Source organism: Phalangium opilio, unplaced genomic scaffold, assembly GCF_054372755.1.
Source record: "Phalangium opilio isolate 3A_F unplaced genomic scaffold, DU_Popi_V2 ptg000056l_1, whole genome shotgun sequence".
Lineage (NCBI taxonomy): Eukaryota > Metazoa > Arthropoda > Arachnida > Opiliones > Phalangiidae > Phalangium > Phalangium opilio.
Window position 1 is genome coordinate 6344164 of NW_028324175.1, and position 12450 is coordinate 6356613.

General features: G+C 35.3%; 2 protein-coding genes across 8 annotated transcripts in view; one reads left to right on the top strand and one right to left on the bottom strand.

The window, feature by feature from the left end:
* LOC149668269 (uncharacterized) overlaps positions 1-12450 on the top strand; it is a 142872-nt gene that overhangs the window by 16277 nt on the left and 114145 nt on the right. The window lies entirely within an intron of this gene.
* On the bottom strand, positions 7390-9443 carry LOC149668270 (uncharacterized). Of its 4 annotated transcripts, XM_089841135.1 has the most exons (4): positions 8941-9443; positions 8662-8881; positions 8390-8559; positions 7390-8333 (listed from the first exon to the last, which is right to left on the bottom strand). In XM_089841135.1, the coding sequence occupies exons 2-4, from the start codon at positions 8875-8877 to the stop codon at positions 8162-8164; spliced, it is 558 nt and encodes a 185-aa protein (XP_089697261.1). In that variant the 5' UTR covers positions 8878-8881; positions 8941-9443; the 3' UTR covers positions 7390-8161. The 4 variants fall into 4 exon arrangements, with proteins under 4 accessions (XP_089697261.1, XP_089697260.1, XP_089697258.1 ...); XM_089841134.1 differs by having other exon boundaries at positions 7390-8324; positions 8390-8881; XM_089841132.1 differs by having other exon boundaries at positions 8390-8881.

Consider the following 12450-nt stretch of genomic DNA (forward strand, 5'->3'; position numbering starts at 1 on the left):
CCGCTGTACGTATATAGAAGGCTGAAGTTTTGCAGGTACGTTACTCTTAATTAAAGGTTTTTCGAATCCGCGGCCATCTTAAAAAATGGCGGACAGAAATGTAAAGTCACATTCTTGAGGGAAACGGTGGACCTTAGGGCAAAATTTCATAGAACATTTTCGACTACAAATCGCCCCATAATTTCTTACAAACCTTTGAGATGCGCCCAGAATAGTTTTGTGGGTTCGTAAAATGGCCATGGTTTAATTTTTGTAAACACGTACAGTATGCCAAGGACAAACTAACGAGCCATCGTGGCTAAATTAAGAAAGGAATTTCAATTATTAGGTATTAAGTCTTAATTAAATGAAACCATGAAATTAAGGTCAATTATACTTGTCAAATTAATAATGTTCACGTAAATTGGACCCGGGAATCGAACCCAGGTCGCTGGCGCAATAGGCAGACATTCTACCAACTGAACCACAGAGACTTGATAGAAACTCCGAGTTTTTTATTGTTTATTTTTATCTCTAAAATGTCGGGGTGATGTGGGGTGGGGTACCTCTTAATCTGTGGGGTCGGATACTTTTGAATTTTTATCTGTGGGGTCGGATACTTATGAATTTGTATGTTTGGGGTTTTTATATTCATTTTCTTTTTATGTATGTGCTAATTAAATAGATAACGATTTTCCCCGTTTCCTACCGCGCTCCTCATGTGTTTCGTTCTCGTTCGGTAGCTATCGTCATCTATGTTATGTTTGACTGGAACGTTTTGGCGGTGAATTCAAATGTGGGTTTAGATAGAGCTAACATAGTGTTAAATGAGCGTTATGCGTTTGATCATTTTAGCATTGCTAAAGGTAATTCGAGGGGATAATCACTAAAATGCGTAATCACTATAACTAAACTTTCTCTTTCAAAAGTTTCTGGGCATAAGTCCTTGTTAGAAATTTATAAGATGCGATAAGTGTGCATCGGCATAAGTCTATGTTGTAAACTCATCGAGGGATTATCACTAAAAACTATCTGTTCTTCGATTCGCTGGAATATTAGAATTACAGCATAAGTAAATTTATACGGTTATAATTTAATCACTGTTTAGAGTAGGGAATCGAGGGGCTATTCACTCTGATTTTATGCACGGTAAATCATTTAAGCATTGAAAAAGATAGCACTATTCACTCATTAGGGTAAGGTATAGAGGGGTTATCCACTCATTAGGGTAGGGTATAGAGGGTCTATTCACTCGTACGATATGGCTACTATTACGAGCCCTTGGGCCGTCTTGTTATACAAATGTTCAGGGTTAAAAACGTTCAATAACGCTTTCAGGTCTAAAACAACACTATACTTTTTCACCCACCGAAGAAAGGAATTTCTTTGGAACCCTACGGAGCCTTTGGGATAATTTTCTAAAGAAACTATTTCCAAAGACTTTTTTGGAATTTCCTAAAGAAATCTTTAGATAAATTTCCAAAGAATGTCTTGGGGTTATTTTCTAAAGAAATTCTTTAGGAATTCTAGAGATAAATTTCCTAAGAAGGTCTAGTGATTATTTTCTAAAGAAATTCTTTAGGAAGTCTAGAGATAAATTTCCTAAGAAGGTCTAGGGGTTATTTTCTAAAGACATTCTTTAGGAATTCTAGAGATAAATTTCCAAAGAATGTCTTGGGATTATTTTCTAAAGACATTCTTTAGGAATTCTAGAGATAAATTTCCAAAGAATGTCTTGGGATTAATTTCTAAAGAAATTCTTTAGGAATTCTAGAGATAAATTTCCTAAGAAGGTCTAGTGATTATTTTCTAAAGAAATTCTTTAGGAAGTCTAGAGATAAATTTCCTAAGAAGGGCTAGGGGTTATTTTCTAAAGACATTCTTTAGGAATTCTAGAGATAAATTTCCAAAGAATGTCTTGGGATTAATTTCTAAAGAAATTCTTTAGGAATTCTAGAGATAAATTTCCTAAGAAGGTCTAGTGATTGTTTTCTAAAGAAATTCTTTAGGAATTCTAGAGATAAATTTCCAAAGTAGGTCTAGGGGTTGTTTTCCCAAGAAATTCTTTAGAAATTCTTGAGATAAATTTCCAAAGAACGTCTAGGAATATTTTTCAACGAAATTCCCTAGGAATTCATGAGATAAATTTCCAAATAAGGTTTAGGGTTTATTTTCCAAAGTAAGGAATTATTGAGATAAATTTCCAAAGAAAGTCTAGGGTTTATTTCCCAAAGAAATTCGTAGGAATTATTGAGATAAATGTCCAATGAAGTTCTAGGGTTTATTTTCCAAAGAAATATATATATATATATATATATATATATAATATATATATATATATATATATATATAAATATATATATATATATATATAAATATATATATATATATATATATATATATATATATATAAATATATATATATAAATATATATATATATATATATAAATATATAAATATATATATATATATATATATATATATAAAATAAAAATATATATAAATAAATATATAAATATATATATATATATATAAAATAAAAATATATATAAATAAATATATATAATAATAATATAATTTCATATTATATATTATATATTATATAAATACTATATTCGTCTGCTTTCTAAAGAAACCACGTGATCGTCTAAACTGTCGTGATTGGATTGCGCTTCTCCGCCGTTCCGTTACCTTCGGCGAAAATAGAAAAATATCCTATTCTCGTCATGGAAGAAGAAGGGTATGGAAGGGTCCTATAGTGTTAAAGAGAGCGCGTAGAAAAATCGTAACTTCCACCTTTTCATTCCCTCCTTCACGAGTTTATCACCAACGTTGAAAGCTTCCGCGCAGGCGCGCTGTAGCAGAGGCGGTAGAGAGCGGATCTAAACAGTGTATCCCTCTCTCTGCTTGCGCGCCAATATTGCGCAGAGCAGTAATCGCGTTACAGCTAGTGCCGAGAGGAGAGGAGAGTTTTCCCACGTGACCCTACATTTCGCGTAGCCGTCTGCCTATTCACCTCACCATTCCATACCCTTCTTCTTCCATGTTCTCGTCAAGGCTCACGAGCGGCAAGCGGAACACGGCGCGGCATGAACCAAGATGGTTTAGCGCATGCGCGCCGGCGACAACGGAGAGCGGCAACGGCTCAGCGGCATATGTATGCATCCGCCTTAAGTCCGAAACAAAGTCCATCTAAAACACGGACATTTCCTCCATAAATCAATCCTTAACAACTGTTACTTGAAAAAGCGCTTCCCGTGCCTTCATCTTCCTTACTCTTATCCCCTCTATCTAAAGCATCTCTGTTTTTGCCATCAGACATTTTTGTACACTAATATATTAGAAAAATTGGAATATATTTAAAATCAAACGTAAAAAAACCAAAAGATAAAGATTAGAGTCTACTTGAAATGGGTTGGCAAGTTTTTGCCAGGGGTGGAAAAAACCGCGGTTTTAACCTGGTTAAAACCGGGTGGCAAAAACTAATTTTTCCGCGGTTTTTTCCACTTTTTAAGATTTTTTTTTCCTTAATTCTATGCAAAGTATTTGACTAATTATTCGTTAAATATTCGCGAACAACTTGAAACTAAATTAATATCAGCTATCATTATGCCTTCAATTTACTAGCATTGGGTACAAGTGCCACTACTCTCTAGCGTTAGAAAATTCGGGTCTTTTTCCACACACTTCTTATTGGCCATGTAACCAACCAAATATAGTTACATGTTATAGCTCAGCCTCGATAGAAATAATGTTTTCTACTGTCTTTCATTAATGGAAAACTTTGAAATAGGTTAATGAATGAAACCGCTTCTACTTTTGTTTTGCTGACAAATGCTCATAGAAAGACACCTGGCAAATTTGAATACTAAAAATTTAATACAGCAATAACCATCTCAAATTTAAAAATTAAAAATACTATTGTTAATTTTCTAACATAACATTAACAAACATCACGAAAATGCACTTAAAACTCGCTAGTTTACCACTTTGCAACCATGAATTTAGTTTTTGCCGGTTTTTTCCGTTTTTGCCGGTTTTTTCCACGTGTCCTGGCAAAAACTAGTTTTGTCCGGGTTTTTGCCAACCCTGACTTGAATTTTTTCTGAACTCCACTCCGTTCAACACAAACAAATACAAAAATTAGGTTAAACTAATTTAGTTTTAAGATTAGAAAAATTGGAATATTTAAAATCAAACGTAAAAGCGCGTAAAACATCAACCTTCTCTAAACTGATTTAGTTTTAAGATTAGAAAAATTGGAATATTTAAAATCAAACGTAAAAAGCGCGTAAAAAATCAAGCTTCTCTCGGAAAATTTCACTCGTGGTATGCAAAATTGTAAGCTATTTCAGAGAAAGTAAGTAAATAAATAATAAAAAGGGGGAAAATCCAATGAAGTAAGTCGTACACTAATGAATATAGAAATAAATACTTCAACAATATACTGATGAAGTTGAGAGGAATGGCAAATCACGGCTATTCCATATTCATCGGGTATATGAGATATATGAATAACCTAAGGACACAATGAGATTTCGAATCTCGTAGCCAAATGTATGAAAAATTCCCCAAGTATATACACTCATGAATATAGCAACAAATATTTAAAGGAAAAGTTCAGGCAACGTAACATTATGCCTTAAAAGAACGGCCTTTTTCTAAATATGAAAGGAAAAATATTAAAAAAAAATAAATAATCTCTTATTACAAAATAATTAGCATTTAATTAGTCTGAAAACGAAAAATACGGACCCGCCATGTCGTCTGTCTCCCAGTGACCATCGCGCGGGATTGGTTGATTGAGAGGCCAATGCCGCCAATCGGTGATCGCGATTCTGTAGCAGACAGAAAATTATATTTGAAGTCGCTTGAATTGAAGTTTGACCAGAAGTCTTGGCTTATATCTGATAGTTTTATTAAATTAAAACGAATATGGTAGTTTGCGCGATTGAGGGCTGCAACAGTCACTCCCGGCACGGTATTAGTTTTATTAACATACCTTACAAACATCCCGAAGTGACTAAAAAGTGGGTGAAGTACGCTAAGCCTAACGTTAAGGCTTTATATGCTAAATGCTTTCAAGGTGATGAAAAAGAACAAATTATTTCTTTGAGAAGTATAAATTCAGGATATTTATACAGAGTGTGCATAAAACATTTTGCTGAAGGTGATTTTGAGCCGGTTAAACCAACATTCTTTAATAAAAAAAAACTCTACCCACACGCGTTTCCTACATTAAACGTGAATATTTCTACTACAAGCGATGATGAAATACAACTAAGCCAGCATGAAATACAACCAAGCCAGCATGAAATACAACCAAGCCAGCATGAAATACAACCAAGCCTGCATGAAAAAGAACCAAGCCAGCATGAAATACAACCAAGCCAGCATCTAATTAGTGAAGAGAACCAGAGTTTATTTGCTGAAAATGTCTGCCAAGAAAATTCAGGGGAGAGTTCGAAAACAGTTGAGGCAGTTGGTTGTCAAGTTGGTGGGACCTTATTCTCAGATGTAGGAACTGAAACTTGTTCAGAAGAAACAATTGCTTCTGATATGGAAGCTCTGAATATCGAGCGTAGAAACTTAGTTTTAAAAGATCATTTGTACGCAGTTCAACCACCAGAAATCAATGATGGTTTTACTTTAGCCGCATCCAAAGGGAACTCAAGCCAATTTAGCCAGTCAACCCCTGTGAAAATACTAACTAATCTTAAGAATAATGCAATTTCACCTATTGCTCCTTCTTCACCTGATACCTCGAATTTTGAAGACGTATCTCTCTACGAGCCAAGTTTTGATGCGACTGAAGAAGAAAGTTTTTTGGATTCTTCTCTTGAAGAGTTTCAATCTATTCCTAGTGAAATAGTAAACCAAAAGAAGTACATTGTGTTTGAAAAACAATTAGATCAATTAATTTGCCGTGCAAAGTGCCAAATTAAAGAATGCCCTAAAATTATTGATGAAAGCACAATAACGAAATCTGAAAATGAAGGTAGTTTGATTACGGTTAAGTATAGCTGTTTAGACGGGCATGATCAAACCTGGGAAAGCCAACCAAGAATTGGAAAAATGCCAGCTGGAAATCTTTTAATCGCAGCGTGTATATTGTTAACCGGTTGTATTTTTCATCAGCTGCAATCCTTTTTTGATTTCATGGGTATAAAGGGAATCGGGAAAACCACGTATTTTTCTATGCAGCGGAATATACTCATTCCGGAAATCAAATCAGCATGGCTGAAAATGCAACGTTTGATTTTAACTGAAGTAAGAAAGCGAAAAAAATGTAATATATCCGCTGATGGAAGATGTGACTCACCAGGGCACAGTGCCAAATATTGCGCAGTGACATTAATGGATCAGGAAACAGACAAATGCATTCATTTTGAATTAGTTCAGAAGTCAGAGGTGGAGTACAAATCAACAAATATGGAACTGGAAGCTTTAAAGAGGTGTCTCAATAAAATGAAAGAATGGAAGGTTAAAATCACGCAATTAACAACGGATCGCCACATACAAGTCAGAGCATACCTTAAGAAATTTTGGCCCAAGATTAACCATCAATTTGACGTTTGGCATCTCGCAAAAAGCGTAAGAGCGAAATTAGCCAAATTAGCAACAAACAAAAATCACGTAACTTTAAAACCATGGCTGAAATCCATCTGTAGACATTTATGGTTTAGTGCCCAAAACTGTAAAAACAGCGCCGATGTGCTTCAAGACATGTGGAAATCAATCAGTTACCACGTGGTTAACCGTCATTATTTTCCAAGCCTTAAAAAGTTCAAAAAATGCAGTCATGGTCTATTGAAAAAAGAGGTGATTGAAAGAAAAAAGTTTTTAGAGCCTTTAAGTCCAACTCACGAGGCTCTCAATAACCTCATCAATGACAAGCGATTGTTAAATGACATTAGACAAATTAATTCTTTTTCTCATACTTCCTCTCTTGAAAATTACCATAGTCTAATGAACAAGTATTGCAGCAAACAGAGGGACTTCGACTTTGATGCAATGGAAGCGAGAATAATATTGACAATTCTAGATCATAATTCGAACACTGACAGAAAATATCGTTGTAAAATGTCAGAAACAACCAAAGCCCAGGACTTTACATTTTATTATTCCAAAGCTACTGCCGAATGGTTTGCAAGACCACTTAAAGAACCCAAAACGTACGATTATGTATATGATTTGCTAAAAAACATTGTTAACAGACAATTAGAAGGAAAAAATGTAAAGCCAATAATAGGATGTAAACGAAAGCTAGCTAACAACATAGCTCCAATTCCTTGCCCCGATAAAACAGAACTAATTAATGATGTTAAAAAGAGAAAGCTTTTCTGAATTTTAAATATAAATGTATTCTTTTTTCTTTGCACGATTTTATATTAAAAACAAAATGAACATTTCATATTCTAATTCAATTTTATGACCATATTTAACAGGATAAATGTACATAAATTTTCAAAATGAAATACTTTGGTTACATTTCAAAGTTATTGCTTTGGGCTAAAAGATAACAGGAGTTTATCACTATTATTTAGTACTTGAATAAAATATTGTACAACTAAATGGTCTTTATTTTTAAAATTTTTGGCTTACTGTAACTGGAATTACTGATAAAAGGGATAAATGAATAAGGACATGTTATTTTAGTTCACCAAGTCTGTGGAAATACCAGTTAAAAACCTGGAAAAACTCAACAAATCTTTTAGGTTATTTCATGATTTATTTTCAAAGTTTTGTTTTCTTGTCACTAAGCCAAACACTATTTTGAAATCACAACTTTGAAAATTTAAATTAGAAATTAACAAGAAAGGTTTGGTGTGTTATCCTAATTTTTTAACTCCTATTTCCACAGCCTTAGTCAACTAAAATAACTTGTTATCCATCATTATCTCTTTAAAATATCACTTATGAAATTTAAAAAATAATTTTAAAACAATACTTTGGTTTACGTATCACAAAACTTGAGCTTGGACTTAGTTTGACATAAACAACAGTGTCAATAATACTAGTCTAGATGAAAATGACTTATTTTCAACAAAAATACATTTATAACTTCATATTACATATCACATTTCACTTAAAACAGTAACACTAATTGAGATCAAGAGCAAATTATTTTTCAACTACAATAACACTACTTTATGCAAATAACCATTATTTATAAATTGTTCATAGGAACTCCCACGCTGCTTTAAATCCTATGTATGAATTGGGATCCTCTTCTGGAAATTTTTTCCTAATTTTTAATAATGCACAAAGTGGAATGACTCTTCTGTTTTTAGCACCCAAGCGGTTATGAATCATGTGTGTGAAATTACGGTATGCAGTATACCTGAAAGTTCTAAAAAGTATGTTTAGTTATTACTCAGCCTCAGGAAAAAAAATTATCACCACTACCGATTGTTTAGAAATCTAGGGGGCGGTCCTTGTCTCCTCAAATGATAGTAGCCACGATAAATCGTTTTCAGTGTTCTTCTTCGCAGGCAATTAGATTTAAAAATTGAATGTTGACAGACACAATTTACGTTGATATCACCATTTTCATCGAGACTGTCTTCTTCGTCACTCTGAGCAGCAATGAAACGAACCACATTGGGTATTTGCTTACAGCAAACTATGCCATTGCGAATATCAGTTGCATTTAAAAGGGTAGTAAGCCGCTCGTATACTTGCTGTCTATCGATGTCCACATTTTCCTCTCCATTGCTCAACCAATCTGGTATGCAGTTACCACAATCGCAGTTGTTTTTGATAGCTTCAATATCAATCTGAAGGCCTGGCTCTTGCCTAACATTTTCTTCAGCCACTTGCCTCCTTCTTTCAGCTAGTTCTTCTTCTGTATATTCAGGCTCAAACATGTAAGGTACAACCCTAACTCCATCCATGCTTCTAAAACAGTATTATACTTAAAATTTTGGTTTTGAATAGGAGAAAGTCAAAGTACTCACATTTTCTGAGGTTAAAGCTAGAGAATTGCAACATAATTTGTTCTTTTTCATCACCTTGAAAGCATTTAGCATATAAAGCCTTAACGTTAGGCTTAGCGTACTTCACCCACTTTTAGTCACTTCGGGATGTTTGTAAAGTATGTTAATAAAACTAATACCGTGCCGGGAGTGACGCGCAAACTACCATATTCGTTTTAATTTAATAAAACTATCAGATATAAGCCAAGACTTCTGGTCAAACTTCAATTCAAGCGACTTCAAATATAATTTTCTGTCTGCTACAGAATCGCGATCACCGATTGGCGGCATTGGCCTCTCAATCAACCAATCCCGCGCGATGGTCACTGGGAGACAGACGACATGGCGGGTCCGTATTTTTCGTTTTCAGACTAATTAAATGCTAATTATTTTGTAATAAGAGATTATTTATTTTTTTTTAATATTTTTCCTTTCATATTTAGAAAAAGGCCGTTCTTTTAAGGCATAATGTTACGTTGCCTGAACTTTTCCTTTAAATAAGGTACTGAAGTTCTAAACAAGTCGAAAGCAATGACAAATCACGGTGATCCATATTCATTGGATTTATGACTAACCTAAGTACACAATCTACGCGGCGGAATGCATGAAAAATTCCCCAACCCCAGAGAAAGTTTACTGTGGATGTTTCTGAGTCATAGAACGATTTCCCTGCTTGAAGCAATAAAGACTGCTTTTTTCTTTCACTCTTTATTTTGGGCACAAAAAAATGGAAGCAATGTACCATATACTTATGATACTGCATGTAAAATACGATGTGGCTAAATATACTATGTAAACTTATACCATATACTTTTGATACCGAATGTAAACTTATATACCATATACTTATGATACCGAATGTAAACTTATATACCATATACTTATGATACCGAATATAAACTTATACCATATACTTATGATACCGAATATAAACTTATACCATATACTTATGATACCGAACGTAAACTTATACCATATACTTATGATACCGAACGTAAACTTCTACCATATACTTATGATACCGAACGTAAACTTGTACCATATACTTATGATACCGAACGTAAACTTCTACCATATACTTATGATACCGAATGTAAACTTCTACCATATACTTATGATACCGAATGTAAACTTCTACCATATACTTATGATACCGAATGTAAACTTCTACCATATACTTATGATACCGAATGTAAACTTCTACCATATACTTATGATACCGAACGTAAACTTCTACCATATACTTATGATACCGAACGTAAACTTCTACCATATACTTATGATACCGAACCTAAACTTCTACCATATACTTATGATACCGAACCTAAACTTCTACCATATACTTATGATACCGAACCTAAACTTCTACCATATACTTATGATACCGAATGTAAACTTCTACCATATACTTATGATACCGAATGTAAACTTCTACCATATACTTATGATACCGAACCTAAACTTCTACCATATACTTATGATACCGAACCTAAACTTCTACCATATACTTATGATACCGAATGTAAACTTCTACCATATACTTATGATACCGAATGTAAACTTCTACCATATACTTATGATAGCGAAAAGTGTTGCCACTTATCATTTTTGGGAATTGAGATAACCGATACTGAAAAAGTTCAGCCAGGGATAAATTTAATTTTAGAAGTTGGAATGGAGAACAGAGTAATCTGGGCACGCGTCAAAGTCCCGGACCCCCTTACGGGACAGGGGGGCGGGTATGAAAGAAGAGGCGGGTCATAGCGACAGAGGTAATAAAGAATTACGTATTTTTCGCCGTCCCCGTCAGCAACGTCTTCAAAACGTAGTTTAAGTGAACCAATAAGATAATTTAAACTTTTGGTTACGTGTTGGAGGGAGGGGCTTTTTACTGGGCTATGAGTCGGACTGAAGTAAATACTAACCGTTCCCCATTCCTACTTCTAAAATTAAATCTATCCCTGATCGAAACAAGTGTGTGATTTTTAGAATAAAGCTGGTAATTTTGACAAGAAAGATGGCCTAAATAAGAACTGTTTCTCTGGACCCTGAGTGTTATCTCGTTCATATAAATTAACGAACGCAACCTGAGGAATATGATTTTCAAATCAAGAGACGAGAATCTTACATGGAAGAGCGCTTCCGTCCATTGAACTTTTTCGTACTCAACCCAGTAACACGTGTCCTTTAAATAGACTCCTTTGTCGCAAACGGAAGGCATGTCATTTCCGTCGTATCGTGATGTTCTACATTCTACGTGGATGAAAGGTTTCCTCGCATCTTCATTGGCAGGTACTTCGCAAAAGAATGGGACTATTAGGCGTGTCGCAATTCGCGTCAATCAATTCAACTTCTCCATCACCGCGCATTGCCGAGCAATTTTCAGCCCGCCCTCCGTTAAAACGACCCTTATACCATAGTTTTCCCAATTGATCCGACGTAACCTCTGATTCGTCAAGGTATCGCCACTCACCTTCCTCGTCTAAGTCGCTCGCTCCCATAATAAAACGCTTAAAGGAATAGCGCTTCTTTCCGACTAATTTCTTGAGACCCTTTAGAATCTCCGGCGTGTTTATTTTAGCTGAGCGAGATTTACTATTCCTCCTGACGCATTGCGCATCGGCCCTAAACCAGTTCAACATACTAGTTTCGAGCCAGTAACATTTCCTGTATACACGAACGCCGTTCTCGCAAAGTGTTTTGGATGAATAGCTTCAAGAAGAGTCAACGTTGCTTCCTCTCTCGCACTCAAATTTCAAGGGTAATGGTTCAACGTGGTTAACCTTGGATATAACGGAACCAAATAAAACTATTCTGTTCGGAAAACACTCCTCTGCGCTTTAGTGATTATTTGCAACAGTTATACGTAAAAATTATTTTCATGAAGTCACTATCTTCATGATTTCAACAAACACATGATGATGACAAAGTTTTGGAGGGGCTTGGGCCCCACGGGCCTATAGAACTCTACGCCAATGTAACTTGCGGTAAAAGTTGTCGGCCACTACGAAGTTAACGCATGTTTTTCTCGAAGTTTGTGGCGTTGGATCCGTAAAGGCGCTGGGCCATTGGACGAGGTTCGGAGGGCATTCCTTAGCTATGACATTGGGTGCCGCTAGGACATTCGGAGCTTGGTATATTCCGTCCGACCATAACCAAGTCTTCAAATTACCACGATTTAAGTAAGAACAGGTAACCTGCGTACCATTGGGGTACGTGGCGTTTCCTGTTTTCACTTCGTCACCTAAAGCCTGGTTTTCACTGGCCCAAAACGCAGGAAAAACCGCGTTCTGCGCCGTTTTTTCAGAGGTAACTTGCCGCAAAATTTTGCCTTTTCTGGGCGGCAAGGAATCGACGAATGCGTGGCGTCATAGGCTTGGTTTTGATCAGCTCGCGAGAGGTTTATTTTCGACGCCATTTTTTTTAATTGAAGGCGTTTGTGTGGTCGAGTTAAATTTAAAAAAATGTATAGTTAACGATTTGTTAAAGGAC

Coding starts and splice junctions, on each gene's coding strand:
- LOC149668270 (XM_089841132.1), bottom strand. CDS start 8,877: ATGGATGGAGTTAGGGTTGTACCTTACATGTTTGAGCCTGAATATACA. Junction 8,334..8,389: donor CCTAGATTTCTAAACAATCG/GTAGTGGTGATA, acceptor CATACTTTTTAG/AACTTTCAGGTATACTGCAT.